The sequence below is a fragment of the Erinaceus europaeus genome, chromosome 7 (genome assembly GCF_950295315.1).
Source record: "Erinaceus europaeus chromosome 7, mEriEur2.1, whole genome shotgun sequence".
NCBI lineage: Eukaryota > Metazoa > Chordata > Mammalia > Eulipotyphla > Erinaceidae > Erinaceus > Erinaceus europaeus.
In genome coordinates this window covers 39,966,834-39,989,592 of record NC_080168.1, presented here as the reverse complement: position 1 = coordinate 39,989,592, position 22,759 = coordinate 39,966,834, and the positions used below count along the sequence as shown (strand labels likewise).

The window sequence follows — 22,759 nt, the reverse complement described above, 5'->3', positions numbered from 1 at the left end:
GTTAGGTTGTGATTGGCAGATGCAATATTATTTGATATGGATTGGGAGAGGCATACGGGAAAGTGGGCCCTATCCAAGGGTTCCAGGACTGGGGGAAGTAGAGGCTCTATAGTGGAGATGTGAGGTTCCTGCTGTCTTAGGGTTCAAAAAGACAATAGATAGTTAATGTTATCATCACATTATTTGGTAATTGGGTTAACTTTGAAAGGTCCTTTTGTTAGGGTTTGCTGTACTGTACCCAGTATCTTGTTTATAGCTGTGCTATTGGTTGCTTCTGATCTACTTGGTCTAGGCTTTTGAGAGTCTGCATATCAATTACACTGCATATATTGAGAAAAGATTCAGTTTGTGTTTTAACCTCCCGACGTTTTACTGTTACGAACTACATTCCTCCTGCTATTGTTCGGGCCTTATGTCCTTATTCTAAAAGTATTCCGGGAAAGGCGAGTCAGCCTGCTCCGCCCCCAGGGCGCTTTGGGACCCACAACTACTGAGCTGCTCCAACCTGCGCGCTGCCACATTGAGGCCCGGCTCATATTGTTAGTTGATAGATTCGCTACTTTTTGGTGTCAGATTTAAAAAAAATGAAAAAAAATTGAATCGTCCTACTTGAAAGCATTTTCTTTAAAAAAAAAAAACAGAATCAGGGGAGGCTTTTGAATCCTTTTAATTTTGACTCTTGAATTAATTTTTTCTCTTATGCCTTCCATAGTATCTACGGCCAGCGTGCCGGAGAAATGGTGTCGAAAGCAAAGACGCGGACGCTCAGGCTTGTGTTCCGATCGCGCAGACGCGGCGCCCCCCGCCCCGCCCCCGTCCCCCGCCGAATGTCCGACGTGGAAGTTGCTCGTAGACTGGGCTTTCAGGGAACCCGCCCCGGAGTCGGAATCGGAGTCGGAGTCGGAGTCGGAGCCGGAGCCGGAGCCTAGTTGCTGGCGGACGGGGCTTTCAGGGAACCCGCCCCGGAGCCGGAGCCGGAGCCGGAGTCGGAGCCCCAGGCCGAGGCGAGCGGAGGCAGCGGCGTCCGGACTCAGAGAGGAGTCGCTGCCGAGACCCGGATCTGCGTCTGAACATCTGCGAGGACAGACATCATGGGTAAGGGGGTCAGAGGAGGGATGGGGGCTGCGGCCCAGGACCTAGGTCCCGGGGCGGAGCGGGCAGGCCCAGGGAGCCCGGGGCTGTGAGCCTCCTGGGGGCGGCCGCCGAGGACTGGGCTCACCTGCCCTTCGTTCACCGGTGGGGCTGCCCGGACCTCGCCCCCGCTCTCACTCGGCGCCCCTCGGTCCCAGCTCCCGGCCGGGCCTGTCCAGGGCTGTGTCCTGGGGCCCCCACCCGGAGTGCACCCCTGACCCCGACTTCGCCCGAGGCCCATTTGGGCTCGCCAGCCCGGGCCCGCGGGGCCGAGCGACTTGTCAGTCGCAGGGCCGCCCGGGTCTCCTGGCTGCCTAGCCGGGTGAAGGTTGAGACGGGACCCGCCGGGAACTGAATCGCGGCCGCAGAGGGTGCATCAGTAAAAAATAAAATAAAATAAAATAAGGGGGTGTTCATAGTATTTTTAATATTTATTTGTTTTCCCTTTTGTTGCCCTTGTCTTTTTTTTTTTATTGTTGTTGTTATTGATGTCGTCGTTGGTTAGGACAGAGAGAAATGGAGAGAGGAGGGGAAGACAGAAAGGGGGAGAGAAAGACACACCTGCAGACTTGACCTGCTTCACCGCCTGTGAAGCGACCCCCCTGTAGGTGGGGAGCCGGGGCCTGGAACCGGGATTCTTACACCGCCAGTCCTTGCGCTTTGAGCCACCTGCGCTTAACCCGTTGCACTACCGGTTTTAATTGGTGATTTTATAGTGATTTGCCAAATTATAAGATAACGGTATAATTCCACACCGTCCCCACCACCAGAATTCTGCGACTCCATTGGAAAGTTCCATCCCCCAGATCACAGATACGGGTTGGCTGTTATTCCGGCAACAGTCTGTATTTGCCCATTTTTATCTATGGCCCTGCCTTCTCTTCCTTTCTTATTAGTGCGCCTCTATCCCGCCCCTTCCAGCCCTCTCCCTTCTCCCCTCTTCTCTCTCCCCTCCCCGATGGAGTTGAGGGACCCCTGATCATCTTCCCCTCACATTTACCCCCATCTTTGTGGGGTGCAAAAGGTGGGGGTTCTGTCTTCTGTTACTGCTTCTCCGCTGGATATGTTCATAATATATATATTTTAATTTACTGGGGAATTAATGTTTTACATTCGACAGTAAATACAATAGTTTGTACATGCATAACATTTCCCAGTTTTCCATTATGTTCATAATACTTTATAGCCGTTTTTGGCATTTGATTATCTGTAGCAGAATGTGCTGGTGAAGGCATGGTGATGGAAATGGGGGCGGGGTGTCCCTGCATGAAGTTTGAGTCTCTGTTTTGGGAGGGGTGGTTAATGGAAGCACGTTGTCACCATCAGCATCTAATGAAAACTTCCCTTCTAGCTGGAGGCCAGGTGAAGGTGCAGATTCTTTGACTTGTTTACCAAGCTCTAAAGGTGATGCACCTTCTTGGGCTTCTTTCAACCTCTCCGCGGGTTTTCTAGGGACCTTACTTCCGGCTCTTCAGAGTCAAAGCGTTTTCCAGTCTTTACCTGAGCTCTCAGTTTTGTTCCTCTTTTTCTTACCTGGGAAAGGTAGAAAGGACTTTATTTTATTAATTTTTAAAGATTTTATTTATTTATGAGAAAGGAGAGAGAGAAAGAACCAGACATGTTCTGGTACATGTGCGGCGGGGGATTGAACTCAGGAGCTCATGTTTGAGAGTCCAATGCTTTATCCACTGCGCCGCCTCCTGGACCACGGTAGAAAGGACTTTAAGTCACAACTCCTGTATTACACTTTCTGAAGGTTCTCTAGCCCACAGTGTGTTTCCTTTTATCCAGACTCTTAAGCTCTTCATTGTGCCATTTCTTTTATCAGAAAGTTGTACATTGTGTGCGGCATCACTACCGTTATCATCTTTTTAAATACTGTTGCATAACTTAATTTTCATCTTCCATAATGACTTAAAATTATTTATTCCCTTTTGTTGTTGTTATTGATGTCGTCGTTGTTGGATAGGACAGAGAGAAATGGAGAGAGGAGGGGAAGACAGAGGGGGAGAGAAAGAGAGACAACTGCAGACCTGCTTCACCGCCTGTGAAGCGACCCCCCTGCAGGTGGGGAGCCAGGGGCTCAAACCAGGATCCTTAGGCCGGTCCTTGCGCTTTGCCACCTGCGCTTAACCGCTGCTACCACCAGACTCCCCCACAATGGCTTTTGATGGGAAAGTGCTTTTGGGGGGTAATCACTGGAGACAATGTTTAAATCTAAGGCTTTTTTTTCATGTTGTAAATTAATATTGACAACTCTAAATTTTCATCTACTTTACTTTGCAAAACATATTTAGGGGCCAAGCAGTGATGCACCTGGTTAAATGCACACATCGCAGTGCACAAGGACCCCGGTTCAGGCCCCTTGTCCCCACCTGCAGGTGGAAAACTTCAGGAGTGGTGAGGCAGGGCTGCAAGTGTCTGTCTCTTTGCATCTGTCTCCCCCTCCCATCTCAATTTCTCTCTGTCTCTATCCAATAATAAATGAGAATATTAAAATACAGTTTATAAGTGTGAGAGAGAGGAATGGGAGAAGGAGGAAAGAGAAAGAGAACCAGACATCACTCTTGTACAGGTGCTACCAGAAATTGAACTTGGGGCCTCACACTTGAGAGTCTAACACTTTATCTGTTCTGCCACTTCTGGGATTGCCCACTTACTTTCCACTTAAAAGTTATTATTATTTTTTATTTCTTTATTGGGGGATTAATGGCTTACAATCAACAGTAAAATACAATTGTCTGTACATGTGTAGCGTATCTCAATTTTCCATATAACAGTACAACCCTCACTAGGTCCTCCTCTGCTATCATGTTCGAGGACCTAAACCTTTCCCCCAACCCAGCATCTTTTACTTTGGTGCAATACACCAACTCCAGTCCAAGTTCTGCTTTGTGTTTTCCCTTCTGTTCTTGTTTTTCAAATTCTATGAGTGAGATCATCCCATATTCATCATTCTCTCTTTTTAAGATTTTATTTATTTATTCATGAAGAATGAGAGAGAGGGAGAGAGAGAGAGAGAGAGAGTGAGTTTGAGAGAGAACCAGACATCACTCTGGCACATGTGCTGCCAGGGATTGAACTCAGGACCTCACACTGGAAAGTTCAATGCTTTATCTACTGCACCACCTCTTGGACCAGCCTATTCGTCATTCTCTTTTTGACTTATTTCATTTAACATCATTCCTTCAAGCTCCATCCAAGATGGGCTGAAAAATGGTGAAGTCACCATTTTTAATAGCTGAGTAGTAATCCATTGTGTATATAGACGACAACTTGCTCAGCCACTCATCTGTTGTTGGACACCTGGGTTGCTTCCAGGTTTTGGCTATTACAAATTGTGCTGCTGTGAACATAGGTATACACAAATCTTTTTGGATGGGTGCATTTGGTTCCTTAGGATCTATCCCCAGGAGAGGAATTGCAGGAATATAGGGTAGGTCCATTTCTAGATTTCTGAGAGTTCTCCAGACTGCTCTCCACAGGGGTTGGACCAATTTACATTCCCACCAGCAGTGCAGGAGGGCTCCTTTGTCCCCACAACCTCTCCAGCATTTACTGCTGCTCCTTTTCTGATGTATGACATTCTCACAGGAGTGAAGTGGTATCTCATTGTTGTCTTTATTTGCTTAAGGGTTATTTTACTTAAACACAGTCCAAATGAATTAACACAGTAATTTGTTTTAGAGAACTTGTCAAGATAACATATATATATATTTTATTTCATATCTATGTATATTTAAATTTTATTTATTATTTTTTGCACACAGAAACTGAGGAAAGTGGGAGATAGAGCGGGACAGAGAAAGGGAGACACCTGCAGCACTGCTTTACCACTCAGAAAGCTTTTCACCTGCAAGATAGGACCGGGGCTTGAACCCATGTCCTTGCTTATTTTAACATGTGCATTCTACTAGGTGCTGCCCCAAAGGGGGTACACACACTTTTTTTCTATTAATGAGAGGGTTTCACATGAAAGAGAGAAATGCCAGAGAACCACTGTGGCACATGTGCTAGGGATTGAACTGGGAACCTCAGATGTGGAAGTCCTTCCACTGAGATATTTCTCAGACTACAGCATAATTTTTAAATTTTATTATTTTTCCAGATTTACTGAGGCATGGTGACAAAGGTTGTATTTAAGATGTATACTTCTGATGTTTAATATATATATGTATTCATAATCAAGCTAATCAATGCACTGATCATCTCACAGCCCTCCCTCCCTTTCTCTCCTCCATCCACCCTTCCTTCCTCTTTTTCTTACCTAGAGCACTGCTCAGCTCTGGTTTTCAGGGGATCATACTAAGGTATCCTTATTCCCTTAATTAGAAAGTGAGCTCCATGAGGTCAGTGATCATATTTATCTTATTTTCCTTAATGCACAGATGAGTATATCTTCTATGCATGCCTAACATTTTATCTATAGTAACACTCACTACTTGTTTTAGGTTGAATAATACATTTCATTGGGAGCAAGATCACCTATGAATGTCATTGGGAGCAAGATCACCTATGAATGGAAGAAAATATTATTTAACTTGGGGTAACTTAAAAGGGTGCAGTTAAATGTTTTGTGGACCTAACTCACAAAATACTGAGTATGTTTTTGCTCTTATTATCTCTTTAGGTGGCTTCTTCTCAAGTATTTTTTCCAGTCTGTTTGGAACCCGGGAAATGAGGATTTTAATTTTGGGATTGGATGGAGCAGGGAAAACTACAATTTTGTACAGATTACAGGTTGGAGAAGTTGTTACTACCATTCCTAGTAAGTGCCGGCCCTGTAAACTAAGTCATAAAGGCTTCCTATTTCATCTAACATATTTTTATTCCTGAATAAATACTTCATAGAAGTAACTGATAAGGTTTGGACACTTGTAGTGCAGGCATTATGGATGATTTTTTAATTTGTTTTATAAACTGAGACGTAATTTCAAGCTCTTATGAGACACTGATATTCTTGTTTTTAACCACTGTTACTGCTAGGTTTACTGTTTAAAACTATTTAGAGTTAGGTTGAGGGCAGGGATAGATAGCATAATGGTTATGCAAAGAGACTCTCATGCCTAAGACTCCGAAGTCCCAGGTTCAATCCCCTGCACCACTATAAGCCAGAGCTGAGCAGTGCTCTGGTAAAATAAAATAAAGATCTTAGAACAGATCCACTTACTGCCCACTCTTCTGGAGACTATACTATTCTGTTCTTCTATATAGTCTCTTAACCTACTGTGGGTAGAGAGGGAGGGTAAAGAAATTTAGAGAAGGAAAAATACCAAGTTAGGTCACTCATATGTGGGATCAAAAGAAACAAAGGCAAGTGACTCAAACCTTTAGATTCTGTACAACTGAGGTCACCAAAGGGAGAAAGGGAAGAGTGTTTTAAGAGTGGAGGGGGGAGTGGTGAAATAGCTTACCTGGGAGGGTGCCTGCTTTGCTGTGTGCATAATCCACGTTTCATGCTCTTGATATACCACGTGGGAGTACTATAGTCCATTGGGGAATACCTTACTGCTGTGGTATCTATTCCTTGTTCTGCTGTGGTATCTATTCCTTGTTCTGCTGTGGTATCTATTCCTTGTTCTGTCTCTTTCTCTCTCTCTCTCTCTCCACTAGGTTATTGCTGGGGTGCATGTAGCACTCCACTACTCCTGGTGGCCTTTTTTTCTTTGGTAGTGGGTAAGACAGTAAGTGAGGTGCACTGGTGAAGCTTCCCTCCCTGCAGCTGGGGACTAGGGTCTTAAAACCCCAATCTCTGTGCATGATAATGTGTATGCTCTACTGGTAAGCCACTACCTTTCTCTCTGTGTCTCTGTGTGTGTGTGTGTGTCTGCATCATTCATATATATATGAAAAAGTTGGCCTGGAATGGCAATGATAACAAAAAGATTAGGAGGGGTTTGGTTGATTTTTTTTGTGGAAGAATAATGGCACTTTGGTTGTGGACATGGTGTGGTAACATCCATTATGAAAAGACTTGAAATTAGAGGTCCAGTGGTGGTGCACCTGGTTAAGCGCACACATTGAAGTGCGCAAGGATCCTGGTTCAAGGCCCTGGTCCCCACCTGCAGGAGGAAAACTTCATAAGTGGTAAAGCAGGGCTGCAGGTATCTCTCTGTTACTCTCCCTCTCTACCTCCCCCCTCCCCTCTCAATTCTGTCTCTATCCAATAATAAATAAAGAAAAATAAAAAAGATGTGAAATTATACCCTTAAAATATACATCCTTGAGCAGCTTGGGATGTGGTGCAGTGGGTAGTGTTGAACTTGAGGTCCACATGCCAGAGTGATACTCTTATTCTCATTCCTCTTCACTCATTAATAAATAAACTTAAGAAAAAAACATAGCTTTAAAAAAATCAATATTACTTCAGTTAAAAAAAAGTGAAATGTTGACTTAAACCACTAAATCTCATTGAATAACCACTAACTTTATTTCTAAAATGAAGATATAAAATACTAGCATTGAGAGGAAAACAAATAAATTTATAAAACATTTTGTAAATTTGTGTGAAGAATTACAGAGACTATGTGGTATTGTTAGTTTTTTTTAAAGAATACTTGATTAATTTTATTTATGAGGTACATGACCAGAACCAAAGTATTACTTTGCCACATGTGAGGCTGGGGACTGAACTTGGAACTTCATGCTTCAGAGTTAGTTCAAAAATTATTATTCAGAGAGAAACCAGAGCATCACTCTGGCTGAGAGTCCGATGCTTTATCCATTGTTATACCTCTCATACCACTGTATTTTAGTTTTCCACTCAGGTTATTATCATATAAACTTTAGTTGTATGACAACTATGCCATTTAGCAGTTAAGTATCACTTACTAATAGGAACTTAATCTAAAAGAGAAACTAGTTGTTCAGTTACAGCTGTAAGTTAACTTTTTACTTGGCATAATTTGTTTGTAAAAGCTTAGTAATCTTTGAATATATCTTCTTCCCCCCTCCTAGCATCTTTTTCCCTTCCATTATAATCCGCTCAATTAAAATAGTATTCTATCTCTCTTTTTTTTTTTTTTGCCTTCCAGGGTTATTGCTGGGGCTCAGTGCCTGCACCATGAATCCACTGCTCCTGGGGGCCATTTTTTCCCCCTTTTGTTGCCCTTGTTGTTGTAGTTATTATTGTTGTTGTTGATGTCATTCATTGTTGGATAGGACAGAGAGAAATGGAGAGAGGAGGGCAAGACAGAGTGGGGGAGAGAAAGATAGCACCTGCAGACCTGCTTCACCACCTGTGAAGTGACTCCCCTGCAGGTGGAGTCCTTCACCTTATCCTTATGCCAGTCTTTGAGCTTTGTGCCACGTGTGCTTAACCCGCTGCGCTACCGCCCGAACCCGCTGTGCTACCGCCCGACCCCATTCTATCTCATCTTATGATGCCAAAGTGCCATGTAGAAAGGATAGAGGAGAAAAAAGGGAAGAGATACCTTCTGTTTCACCATCCAAAACAAAAATGATCATTTTATCATAGATAAGCTACTGGGAAAGCCTACAGAGAACTGTAACTGCCAGCCACAGAGAATCCAAATTCTACTAAATTCCATTGGTGCCTTTACCCAGTGAAATTCAGAGCCTGACATTCATAGTTTTGTTGCCTATTTACTACTTACCAAGATTCTGTTTTTTGAAATGTAGCTACAACTGTCCTTTCTAATAGAGATTTTAAAACACATTTGTATGCCAATATTGCATTATAGAAGAAGGTTAATTTAATATGATTTCCATTATACTAAGAACAATAGATTTGCAGAGGATTCATATGTAAAACTTGAAGTTAGGCTTATCGTACTATTGATTGTGTGTGTGTGTGAACTGTCTTGTCTGAGATGGAAAAATATTTCAACTAGCTTTATGATTGAATAATTTCCATTGAGTGATAAAACTCTGCTGGCAACTTTGAAGGTAGAGTGCATTAATTATCTATTTTTTTGGTTTCTCTTCCAGCCATTGGATTTAATGTTGAGACAGTAACATACAAAAACCTTAAATTTCAAGTCTGGGATTTAGGAGGACAAACAAGTATCAGGTAGGTATGGTGCAAAGACCAGATCTTTTTGTAGTATTTAACATGCATGCCCTTTAGCATCTTTTAATATCTTTAAACTAAAACATTTTCTTTTTCATTTTTTTCCTTTTCAGCTTAAAATCTTTTTTATTACCTTTATTTATTGGATAGAGTCAGTCAGAAATTGAGAGGAGAGAAGGAGAGACAGAGAGGAAGAGAGGCACCTGAAGCCCTGCTTCACCACTCAAAGCTTTCCCCTTGCAAGTGGGGACCGGCGGCTCAAACCTGGGTTCTTGTGCATTGTAACATTTGCTCAATCTTGCTGGGCTAGCTTCACGGGTGGGAGACAGACGGCCAGGGACTCATGGCTGAGCTGGGGAGCAGTATTTCTTTATTGACGTGGAACACTGCAATCTAAGCTATCTCTGTCCTGCCTCTCTCTCCTCCAGCAGAAGAGTCAGGAACCAAAGAAGTACTTACGTTAGGGGGCGGGGAGAAGGAAGAAGTGCGAACTAGCAAGGACTAGACCAAAATTTCCTGGAGGCAGGGGGAGTGAGACCAAACCAGTGTAACCGAATGACCATGTAAATAGACCACAATGTCAAGCAATGTAACAGAAGGGATCCCAGAAGCAGAAATAGAAGCATACCAACAATTCCCCCCCCCCTTTTTTTTTTTAACTAATTGACCATAGTATCAGGAGTGTGGGGTGAACAGAAACCTATATCGTATAGGCATTTAAAAAAAAAAACATAAACATGGTCTTCAATACACAAGGAGAAAAACTTTTGTTAGGAAGACATGTCATTTTAAACACGAATTTAGGTCTATACTGTCTTAGTTGTTCGGGGGGTGCGTTGTCCGGTGGTGGCCTCTTGCCCAACTTCACCTCCAGGAATTGCAGGGGTGCGATCACTGCACAGATGTCTGCGAATTGTAGCTCCTCTGCCTATAGAGCTGAGTTGGGGATCTTGGCCAGGGGGCCCAGTCCTGGCAGGGAGCCCGCGGTCTCCATGTGGTCTGGGATCTGCCCAGACTTCATAGCAGGAGGGTGGGCGGGCTGGCTGTGCAGAAGGTGCAGCCGAGCTGCCCTAGAGCGGGGGCCAGGATGGGCTGCAGCCTTGCCTGCCATGCCCGCCGCCCTGACCCCAGCAGCCGAGCAGTGTGGAGGGAGCTGGCGCCCAACATCCCGTGCCCCATGGCGGCGAGCAGGCTTCATCAGGCCGGTGGTGGGCGGAAACCAAAGTGTGGCCCATAGCAAAATGTTCCAGAGACAGAGAAACTGTCTCATGAAGAAAGAGTAGAGGCTTTTGGAAACCTCTTCATAAGTAGAAAAGCAGCCCATAGTGGATAGGTAGCCAAACATCTTCACTTATCTGGGGGATGGGCAGGTTAGGTCCCACGTTGTTGCGCCATATGTCAGTCCCAATTCAGGGCACCAGTATGTCGGGCTAGCTTCGCGGGTGGGAGACAGATGGCCAGGGACTCATGGCTGAGCTGGGGAGCAGTATTTCTTTATTAATGTGGAACACAGCGCAATCTAAGCTATTTCTAATCACAATCCAATTCTGTCCTGCCTCACCTCTGGCAGAAGAGTCAGGAACCAAGGAAGTACGTGCGTTGGAGGGGGGGGGAGAGGGAAGAAGCACGAACTAGCAAGGACTAAACCAAAATTTCCCGGAGGCAGGGGGAGTGAGACCAAACCAATGAAACAGAATAACCATGTAAATAGACCATAACGTCAAGCAATGTAACAGAAGGGATCCCAGAAGCAGAACTAGAAGCATACCAACACAGTCTGGTATGCCGCCACCACCTGGCCCCTCAAAATATCTTCTTTCATAATTTTATTAATTATTTATTTATTTATTTACTTATTTATTATCTTACCAGAGCATTGCTTAGCCCTGGTTTTTGGTGGTGCTGGGGATTGAACCTGAGAACTCAGAGCCTCAGGAATGGGAACTGGGAAATTATCTGCATAACCAGATGCTATCTCTCTGTTGGGTTGTCAGAAAAGTCATGATGTATTTTTTTCTATTTTTAAGTACAAAAATGCATCTTGATTTTTTCTGACAGTCCAATAGTTTTAAAATATTTAGAAGTTCCTATACTTTTATTGTGCTGGGGTTTTATCTGGGATTTGGTGCCTGCCTCTTAAATTTACTGCTCCTGGCATTTATTTATTTATTTATTTATTTTTCTTTGTTATTAGAGATAGAAATTGAGATGGAATAATATGAACAGAATATTTACCATAGAAGATATCCAAAAGGCCAACAAACATGAAAAAAATGCTCCAAGATGTTTTTGTTTATTTTATTTTATTGTTTTATTTTAATTTATTTATTTATAAAATAGAAACACTGACAAGGCCATAAGATAAGAGGGGTACAATTCCCACCACCAGAGCTCTGTATCCCACCCTCTCCCCTGATAGCTTTCTTATTCTTTAATCCTGTGGGAGTATGGACCCAAGGTCATTATGGGGTGCAGAGAAATGCAAATAACAAATAACCTTAACTTCAGGAAAAAAAAAAAAAAGTTGAGGGGACAATTTTAACAACCCAGGTTCAAGCCCTTCTTTCCCACTTGCAGACGGAAAGCTTTGCAAGTGGTGAAGAGGTCTACAGGGGTCTCTCTTTCTCTCTTCCTACCACTTCCTCCCCTTTCAATTTCTCTCTGTCTCAATATAATAATAAATAATAAATAATATTTTTAAAAAAACTTGAGAAGGAAGGGGAATATAGGAAGGGAGAGCAAGCTTCACTGCTTTGGAAGCTTCCCCTCTGGAAGTGAGGACCATGGGCTTGAACTGGGTCTTTGCACATAATATGTTCTCTTTATTAGGTGTACCACCACCTGCCTCATGCTATATTTATTTATTTAGCTTTATTTTTATACAGACAGAGGTCAGAGCACTGTCCAGCTCTAGTTTATTGTGGTGTTAGGGATTAAACCTGGGACTCTGAGGGCACTCAGATATGCAAATTCAGTGCTCTAATATGAGGAACTGTTTCCCTAGCTCCCTATACTTTGAGTTGAAATATACAAAGTCACAAGACCTAATCATTTTGATAATTGTTAAATAAAAGCCATCCCCAAAAGCCATCCCCTTAGTTTTTTTTTTGTGTGTGTCAGCCCCTTTATGGAAATATCAATAAAACATGGAAAATACTTTGCAGGGGGTAGGGCAATGGTATACCTAGTTTAGTAACACATAGTACTATGCACAAGCCCTTGGTCTCCACCTGCAGGGAGGAAACTTCATGAGTGGTGAAACAAGTGTTGCTGGTGTCTTTCTCTCGCTTCCTCTCTATTTTTCCCTCCCCTCTCAATTTCTATTTGTCCCATCAAAGAAAAACAAGTAAAAAAAAGTAAAGGGGAAAAAAAATGGCTACCAGGAGTGATGAATTTGTCATGTAGCCACCGAGCACCAGCAATAGCTGGTGGCAATAAAAAAAATAAAAGAAGATACTTTGCAGCTCTACAATTTAGGGCTAATGTGAACACAGATGTCGTTTGGAACTCAGGTCTTCTACACAATATTCTGTGCTTGATGGACATGACTAGTGACTATCAGAATATACTCTATGTGCTGTATGCTGATTATGTTGCTTATTAGAGCATCAGATGAAAAGATTAGTGTATCCTGTAAGCTGTCACCTGTTAACTCATTTTTTTCTTGAAATATTTTTGAGTCTAAGTCTGATTTTAGCCATTTCTTTTTTTGTGTTTAATTTAAATATAAATTAGTGATCAATTTAATATATAAAATCACGGGAGTCAGGCGGTAGCACAGTGGGTTAAGTGCACGTGGTGCAAAGCGAAAGGACCAGCATGAGGATCCCAGTTAGAGCCCCTGGCTCCTCACCTGCAGGGAAGTCACTTCACAAGCGGTGAAGCAGGTCTGCAGGTGTCTTTCTCTTCCCCTGTCATCCCCTTCTCTCTCCATTTCTCTCTGTCCTATCTAACAACGATGACATCAGTAACAACAATAATAATGTAAAACAGGGGCAACAAAAGGGAAAATAAATATAAAAAAATATATATAAAATCACATTAAGTTAAAAAGAAAAAAAAAAGACATTCCTTTAAAGAAGTTCCTGACTAAAGATTTATAATATCTAACAATCTGGTGGATGTGTGTGCAGTGGTTTATCAGAACATTTACTGATTTTATATATTATAAATATATCTTCTAAGCCTCTGAACTTATTTTGAAAAAGTCCTGTCTTATAATTTAATGTTTATCACCATTCTTTTTGATCCCACCACCTGAGGGATAGAATTTACATCAATTTGGGAGTCGGGCAGTAGCACAGTGGGCTAAGCGCACATGGTGCAAAGCACAAGGACTGATGTAAGGATCCTGGTTCGAGCCCCTGGCTCCCCACCTGCAGGGGAGTCGCTTCACAGGTGGTGAAGCAGGTCTGCAGGTGTCTATCTTTCTCTCCCCTTCTTTTGTCTTCCCCTCCTCTCTCCATTTTTCTCTGTCTTATCCAACAACGATGACATCAACAATAATAACTACAACAATAAAACAACAAGGGCAACAAAAGGGAATAAATAAATAAATAATAATAATAATAAATAATTTACATCAATTTGAAGTAATTAAAAAATTTTTCTTTTTAAACATGACTGATTTGGTGCCAGGATTTGATATCGGTATATTACTTTTCTACTTACTTCCCATGCCAGGTTCTACCATACAAACTTAGTACTAGGTTTTTTTTTCTTCCCCAAACTATAGCATATTTAATAATGACACATATCTTTTTCTGAATTTTCTTTAGGCCATACTGGAGATGTTATTATTCAAACACAGATGCAGTCATATATGTAGTAGACAGTTGTGACCGAGATCGAATTGGTATTTCCAAATCAGAGCTGGTTGCCATGTTGGAGGTAAGAAAAATTATTCAGATGTGGGAATGTCATGTACGTTTGCTTCATATCTGCAAAAAATGTAAAAAGGAAAGATAGGGATTTCTCTTCCCCATGCCTTTAGTACTGTTATTTTCATCCTAGAAATACTATTGGGAGAGACATAGAGAACAAATTTCTAGCTTTGTAATTTTCATCAAACTAGCTTTCATGACTTTCAGAAAGTTCAGAGCTGAACTCGAAAACCAAAGTTACTTTCATGCTTTACCAGTGTGTCACTGCTTAGCATGCCTCCCACTCCTTACTTAAAGATTTGCTTATGCAATTACATAAGCCAGACCTTCTACCTTCTGCGTCCCATAATGATCCTGGGTTCATGCTTCCAGAGGGATAAAGAATAGGAAAGATTTCAAGTGAGGGGATGGGATATGGAGTTCTGGTGGTGTGAATTGTGTGGAATTATAACCCTCTTATCCTGTGGTCTTGTCAATATTTCCATTTTATGAATTAAAAAATAATTATATATATATATATATATATATATATATATATATATATATATTCCCCTTATTCTAAAATGTAAATTTTCCCTGATAGTCTTGATGTATGGAAGTGTCTAATTAACTCAGTAACCTGCATTGAGGTCATTAAGATAATTTATTATTGGGGCCTGGTGGTGACATACATACCCAGATATTAACTATTTGCAAAGCCCCAGGTTCAAACTCCTGGTCCCTGCCTGCATGGGAAAAGCTTCACAAGTGGTGAAGCAGTGATTCAAGTCCATGTCTGTCTGTCTGTCTTGTCTGTCTCTCTCCCTCATTTATCCCTCTCTCCCCCTCTCCCACAACTTCCTGCTGCCCTCTTCCCTCTCAATTTCTCTGTGAGACCATCCAAACAAAACAAAATTTCTAGCCTTCCGAGAGTTCTCCAGACTTCTCCACAGAGGTTCGACCAATTGACATTCTCACCAGCAGTGTAGGAGGGTTCCTTTAACCCCACAGCCTCTCTAGCATTTGCTCATTTGCTGCTGTTACCTTTTCTGATGTATGACATTCTCACAGGAGTGAAGTGGTATCTCATTGTTGTCTTTTTTTTTTAAATTATCTTTATTTATTGAATAGAGACAGCCAGAAATTGAGGGGGGAGATAGAAAGGGAGAGAGACAGAGAGACACCTGCAGTCCTGCTTCACCACTTATGAAGCGTTCCCCTGCAGGTGGGGACCAGGGGATTGAACCCAGGTCCTGTGTGCTGCAGTGTGTACGCTTAACCAGATGTGCCACCTCCTGGCCCTATAAATAGAATTTAAAAAAATAAATAAATAAATTGACTTTTATAAAGTAGATGAGTAATTTACCTGTCCTCCCCAGTCACTAAAATGGAAGATTTAGGCAACTTTAATTTTTAGTGATTTGGGTTAGGAAATAGAGATATATACAAAAATTTCTGTGCAACCCTCTTCCTTACATTTCTCTAATATTTGAAAAGAATCTAAACAATAAAATCTAAAGATATGGGGCTGTGTAGTGGCCCACTTGGTTGAGGGCACATGTTACAGTGTGCAAAGACCCAAGTTCAAGTCCATGGTTCCCTATTTCCAGGGGGAATGTTTTCATTAGTGGTGAAGTAATGCTGCAGGTGTCTTTCTCTCTCTTTCTAAACTCCCACTCTTCCCTCTTAATTTCTCTGTCTATATCTAATACATAATACATATTAGAAAATACTGGAAAATAGTTATAGTTTTTGGTATATGCCTTTATAGTATACTGAATATAGCCATTAATTTTGAGACAACTTTGATTGTTTGGAAAAAACATTTATGGTTTAAATGTTCAGGTCACTTCTTAAAGCAAGGTATGAAACTATATATAGTGGGGTGGGGGGTAGCATAATGGCTATGCAGAAACTTTCAAGCCTGCGGCTCCAAAGTTCCATGTTCAGTCCCCTGTACCACCATCAGTGAGAGCTGAGCAGAGCTCTGGTAAAAAATAAAATAATAATCATAATAAAGGAAAGAAAGAAAACAAACTGTATATGAATGGGTGGTAGAGCGCCTGGTTGAACACACTTAACAATGCTCAAAGACCTGGGTTCAAAACCCCTTCTCCCTAACTGCAGTGATGGAAATGTCTTTCCCTTTCTCTTCCTTTTTCCTCTCAGCTTATCAGTTTCTATCAAACTAAAAAAAAAAAGAAATGATTATAAATGTGACTGTAGATTTGTGAACCTATTTACTAAATAATAGCTCAGTTATAAAGCAAAAGTGTTGAGTGATCATATTTGGTAGGTGGTATAATTCCCTTTATTTGAAATATTTTTTAATGTGTATTACATGATTAGAAACTATAAAAACCTTTAAAATAGTGTGTATATATGCTATGATATATATGGTATGCCACCAAGCTAGAGAACCTGGAAGAAATGAATGATTTCCTAGATACCTACCAACTTCCAAAACTAAGTAAAGAGGAAGTGGATAACATGAACAGGCCCATCACAGCTAATGAAATTGAAACAGTTATCAAAAATCTCCCCAAAAATAAAAGTCCTGGACCAGATGGTTTTACAGATGAATTCTACAAAACCTTCAAAGAACTAATACCTCTACTTTTAAAAGTCTTCCAGAAGATTGAAGACACTGGAGTACTCCCTGCCAGGTTCTATGAAACTAACATCACTCTGATACCAAAAGCAGATAGGGACACAACCAAAAAAGAAAACTACAGACCAGTATCTCTTGTTGTTTTCGCCGGGCTGGTAACAGACGACCCGGGACTCATGGCTGGGTTGTACGCAGTATCTCTTTATTCATGCAGGACGCAGCACAATCTAAGCCGAGCTAAGCTAAACTAACAACTACAAACAATCTTGTCCTAATAAATATACTAGCCCAGTAGGGTGGGAACAGGATGCGACGCAGAGAGGGTGGAGAGAAAAGTGACTGGTGAAAATCAGGGTATGACAAGGCGAGGGGGTGGAGCAAGTGAGAATTCTACCACTAAACCACCAATGCCCTGGAGGGAAGGTGGTGCTTATTAACAGAGGTTATGTAAATAGAATACAGTGTTATGTAAATAGAATAGTGTTAAGTAGGGGGGATTAAACTAATGAAACAGAAGGGGTTTTTAAAAGCATATCAACAATTCCCCCTTTCTTTTTAACTAATGGCCATAGTACCAGGATTGTGGGGTGAACAGAAACCTATATTGTATAGGCATTTTCAAAAGAACTGGCATAAGACATGGGAAACAAAATAGGCGAGCAGCAATAACCAGTGTGATGCAAGGGGAACGTTTCTTGCCTCAAGGGCAAGGCCTAGCAGGCGAAAGGGCATTTCTTGCCTCTGGGAGCACTTCATGCCTCTGGGGGCATCTCTTGCCTCAAAGGGCGTTTTCTGCCTCTGTGAGCAGAGCCTGCAGGCGAGGGGACATGGTCTATAAAGTCTCAAGGCAATTGGCTGAAGTTAGTCTTTGAGAAACACAGCAGCATGTACCAGTAAGTCCGATGGAGGTGTCAGTTCAAAGTAGCTGACCACAGAAGAAAATGCCAAGGGATGAAACGCTGCATGTCTGTCTCGATGGGGAATGTCAGCCACCAGAGTTCTGCTTTTCTGTAGAGAGTGAGCTTTGGAGTCTGTGAATGTTTCTTCAGGTCGTGCCAGGTCACTTCATTGGTTTCCGGGGGTGTGTTGTAGTCATTCCATCTTGTGGGCAATGTCAGAGAACAGGATCCAAATGGATTTTCAGGAATTCCATTTGAGTAGATGCTTTTTCATGTGAAGACTTGACAGCTGAAATTCACTTACTTGTCAAACAAAACTTGTAGCAGATTAGAAGTTTACTATAATTGATAACTCCATTATAATTGGAAGTCCTTTCTAGTATGATTTTCAGGTTATTTAAACAGTTTAAACTCAATAAAATGTGGAAAGGTAAACAGAAGAACCACGGTAGAAGCCTCAGGCATGAGAATAATTAACATAATCATTGCACTATCTGCCCCACCCATAACTCATACTGTTTCAGGATTAAACGTTTCAGATTTATGCCAAGACGTAAAAAAAGAAATCAAAGGAGGAAAAAACAATTTTTTGGATTATTTATGGATGTCTCTAGAAATCATGGCTGTGTCTAGCTTTTTTTTTTTTTTTTTAAGTCAATGTCAAACAAAAATTCAGTCATTTAAATCACTCTCTTATGAAACAGATCTCACCATGTAGTATCATGAGTCCCCAGAGGGCGTCCTAGTCCAAAAAGCTCCTCGAAATTCCATTTAGGGTGCTTCTGACTGTTCCTGCTGGATTGCTTCAGGCACCCATTTTTAAAAGTGTCTTCCCATCGAAGAAAGAATCCAATCAGGAGAGTAGAACTAACCACGTGTCTCCATTCTTGGGGACTTCCAGGGTACTGGAGAACGCTCCTCAAATTAGAGTAGTCCTTCTCCATGGGAAACATGCGAGAAGTCCAGAAAGTCCCAGTGGAAATCCCCATTCATATCCCAAGGTCTACAATCACGGTCATAAAGAACCAAATTGTGGCCCAGAGCAAAATGTAGTCCTTTTCCTCAGGAAACATGGGAGAGGAAATCCAGAAAGTCCAAGGAGAAATCTCCATGCATCTCCCAAGCTCTATGATTAGGGTCACAAGAAACCAAAGTTCCTGGTCAGGGAAACAAAGTGTGGCCCAGAGCAAAATGTTCCAGAGACAGAGTAACTGTCTCATGATGAAACAGTAGAGGCTTTGGCAAACCTCTTCATAAGTAGAAGAGAAGACCATAGTATATAGGTAGGCAAAGTCTTCACTTATCTGGGAGTTGCGCAGGTCCGGTCCCACGTCGTAGGCGCCATTATGTTGTTTTCACCCGGCTGGCTTCAGCAGGCCAGACTAACTTCACCAGCGGGTAACAGACGACCTGGGACTCATGGCTGGGTTGTACGCAGTATCTCTTTATTCATGCAGGACGCAGCACAATCTAAGCCGAGCTAAGCTAAACAAACAACTACAAACAATCTTGTCCTAATAAATATACTAGCCCAGTAGGGTGGGAACAGGATGCGACGCAGAGAGGGTGGAGAGAAGTGACTGGTGAAAATCAGGGTATGACAAGGAGAGGGGGTGGAGCAGGTGAGAATTCTACCACTAAACCACCAATGCCCTGGAGGGAAGGTGGTGCTTATTAACAGAGGTTATGTAAATAGAATACAGTGTTATGTAAATAGAATAGTGTTAAGCAGGGGGGATTAAACTAATGAAACAGAAGGGGTTTTTAAAAGCATACCAACAATCTCTGATGAACATAGATGCTAAAATATTGAACAAAATTCTAGCCAACCAGATACAGCAGTATATTAAAAAGATTGTTCATCATGACCAAGTGGGGTTTATCCCAGGAATGCAAGATTGGTTTAATATACGTAAATGAATCAGTGTGATCCACCACATCAACAAAAGCAAGACCAAAAACCACATGGTCATATCAATTGATGCAGAGAAAGCCATTGACAAAATACAACATCCCTTTATGATCAAAACAATGCAAAAAATGGGAATAGATGGAAAATTCCTGAAGATAGTGGAGTCTATATATAGGAAACCTATAGCCAACATCATACTCAATGGTGAAAAACTGGAAGCATTTCCACTCAGATCAGGTACTAGACAGGGATGCCCACTATCACCATGCCTATTCAACATAGTGTTGGAAGTTCTTGCCATAGCAAGCAGGCAGGAGCAAGGAATTAAAGGCATACAGATTGCAAGAGAAGAAGTCAAACTCTCCCTATTTGCAGATGACATGATAGTATACACAGAAAAACCTAAGGAATCCAGCAAGAAGCTTTTGGAAATCATCAGGGAATACAGTAAGGTGTCAGGCTACAAAATTAACATTCAAAAGTCAGTGGCATTCCTCTATGCAAACACTAAGTTAGAAGAAATTGAAATCCAGAAATCAGTTCCTTTTACTATAGCAACTAAAACAATAAAATATCTAGGAGTAAACCTAACCAAAGAAGTGAAAGACTTGTATACTGAAAATTATGAGTCACTACTTACAGAAATTGAAAAAGACACAAAGAAGTGGGAAGATATTCCATGTTCATGGGTTGGAAGAATTAACATCATCAAAATGAATATACTACCCAGAGCTATATACTAATTTAATGCTGTCCCCAGCAAGATCCCAACCACATTTTTTAGGAGAATAGAACAAATGCTACAAATGTTTATCTGGAACCAGAAAAGACCTAGAATTGCCAAAACAATCTTGAGAAAAAAGAACAGAACTGGGGGCATCACACTCCCAGATCTCAAATTGTATCATATAGGGCCATTGTCATCAAAACTGCTTGGTACTGGAACATGAATAGACACACTGACCAGTGGAATAGAATTGAGAGCCCAGAAGTGAGCCCCCACACCTATGGACATCTAATCTTTGACAAAGGGGCCCAGACTACTAAATGGGGAAAGCAGAGTCTCTTCAACAAATGGTGTTGGAAACAATGGGTTGAAACATGCAGAAGAATGAAACTGAACCACTGTATTTCACCAAATACAAAAGTAAATTCCAAGTGGATCAAGGACTTGGATGTTAGACCACAAACCATCAGATACTTAGAGGAAAATATTGGCAGAACTCTTTTCTGCATACATTTTAAAGACATCTTCAATGAAATGAATCCAATTACAAAGAAGGCTAAGGCAGGTATAAACCTATGGGACTACATCAAATTAAAAAGCTTCTTCACAGCCAAAGAAACCACTACCAAAACCAACAGAACCCTCACAGAATGGGAGATCTTTACATGCCATACATCAGACAAAGAGTTTTAATAACCAACATATATAAAGAGTTTGCCAAACTCTACAACAAGACAACAAATAACCCCATCCAAAAATGGGGGGGAGGACATGGACAGAATATTTACCACAGAAGAGATCCAAAAGGCTGTGAAACACATGAAAAAATGCTCCAAGTCTCTGATTGTCAGAGAAATGCAAATAAAGACGAGATAGCACTTCACTACTGTGAGAATGTCATACATCAGAAAAGGTAACAGCAGCAAGTGCTGGAGAGGGTGTGGGGGTCAAAGGAACCCTTCTACACTGCTGGTGGGAATGTTAATTGGCCCAACCTCTGTGGAGAACAGTCTGGAGAACTCTCAGAAGGCTAGAAATGGACCTACCCTTTGATCCTGTAATTCCTTTCCTGGGGATTTCCTAAGGAACACCACACACCCAAAAAGATCTGTGTACATATATGTTCTTAGCAGCACAATTTGTAATAGCCAAAACCTGGAAGCAACCCAGGTATCCAACAACAGATGAGTGGCTGAGCAAGTTGCGGTATATATACACAATGGAATACTACTCAGCTGTAAAAAATGGTGATTTCACCGTTTTCAGCCGATCTTGGATGGACCTTAAAAAATTCATGTTAAGTGAAATAAGTCAGAAACAGAAGGATGAATATGGGATGATCTCACTCTCAGGCAGAAGTTGATAAACAAGATCAGAAGAAAAAACACACACACAAGTAGAACCTGAAATGGAATTGGCGTATCGCACCAATGTAAAACTCTGGGGTGGGAATGAATACAGGTCCAAGAAGGATGACAGAGGACCTAGTGGCGGTTGTATTGTTATATGGGAAACTGGGGAATGTTATGCATGTATACACTATTGTATTTACTGTTGAATGTAAAGCACTAATACCCCAATAAATTAAAAAAAGATAGTGTGTATATATGTGTGTGTGTATTTAGTTTTTAAGCTTAAAGGACTATAATTGATGAGTAACTAAATATCTTTTATTTAGGAAGAAGAGCTAAGAAAAGCTATTTTAGTGGTGTTTGCAAATAAGCAGGATATGGAACAGGCTATGACTCCCTCAGAGATGGCAAATTCACTTGGGCTACCTGCTTTAAAGGACCGAAAATGGCAGATTTTCAAAACTTCAGCTACCAAAGGCACTGGCCTTGATGAGGCAATGGAATGGTTAGTGTGTCACTTCTAGAAATCTGTGTATTTATTTATTTTTTTATATTTTTTTAAAAAATTTCATTGGGGGACTTATAGTCGACAGTAAATACAGTAGCTTGTACATACATAACGTGTGCCACCGTCCAACCCCCATAATCTTATTTTTCTACTACAACTTCATTTTAAGTGCTTTGTAATTCACCTCTAGGACAAAATTTATAATGTAGTAATCAGTCTTTATACTGAAAAGTTTGAAGTTAATTTTTTGAAACTGTTTTACCTTCACAGGTTAGTTGAAACATTGAAAAGCAGACAGTAAATTCAATCACTTCTGAAGACCAAATCAATATATCCATTTGGAGACCGCCAAGTGTGCTTCACACTACTAAAATTTAAAACCATTTGATTTTTGGTATACATATACTGAACTGACTGCAAGATTTGTAATAAATATGAAAAATAAGTAGTGGAGGGGTAACTCTTGATCAAACTATCTGATCTGTGTAAAATAATCCTTTTTTGTGCTAAGGTATGTATTCTATTTGTATGGAATTCTTAATCTAATAATCCTATTAAAGAATGTACTATTATTGGGGATAAAACCTATTTTTTAAATTAGTGATTATAGCTTGTTTGTATAAACACTGGTAAAACATCTTAACTCAGACCCCCCCCCCCCCCACTAAAGTGTAAGTTTTTCCAAAGATCAGATTCAGTAGGGTAGGCATAGTGTGGACATTACT

At 41.2% G+C, this 22,759-nt stretch overlaps 1 protein-coding gene across 2 annotated transcripts; it reads left to right on the top strand.

The window, feature by feature from the left end:
* Window positions 1-860: 860 nt before the first annotated feature.
* Window positions 861-22,606, top strand: ARL1 (ADP ribosylation factor like GTPase 1). Of its 2 annotated transcripts, XM_007538066.3 has the most exons (6): window positions 866-1,095; window positions 5,762-5,899; window positions 9,082-9,163; window positions 13,942-14,053; window positions 21,853-22,031; window positions 22,305-22,606. In XM_007538066.3, the coding sequence occupies exons 1-6, from the start codon at window positions 1,092-1,094 to the stop codon at window positions 22,333-22,335; spliced, it is 546 nt and encodes a 181-aa protein (XP_007538128.2). In that variant the 5' UTR covers window positions 866-1,091; the 3' UTR covers window positions 22,336-22,606. The 2 variants fall into 2 exon arrangements, with proteins under 2 accessions (XP_060050227.1, XP_007538128.2); XM_060194244.1 differs by lacking the exon at window positions 5,762-5,899 and having other exon boundaries at window positions 861-1,095.
* The last annotated feature ends 153 nt before the right edge of the window (window positions 22,607-22,759 follow it).

What these genes read in the sequence shown, in the direction of transcription:
- ARL1 (XM_007538066.3), top strand. An exon ending in AGTTGTTACTACCATTCCTA is followed by an intron (nt 5,900 to 9,081) that starts GTAAGTGCCGGC and finishes TTTCTCTTCCAG; the next exon opens with CCATTGGATTTAATGTTGAG. An exon ending in AGCTGGTTGCCATGTTGGAG is followed by an intron (nt 14,054 to 21,852) that starts GTAAGAAAAATT and finishes TCTTTTATTTAG; the next exon opens with GAAGAAGAGCTAAGAAAAGC.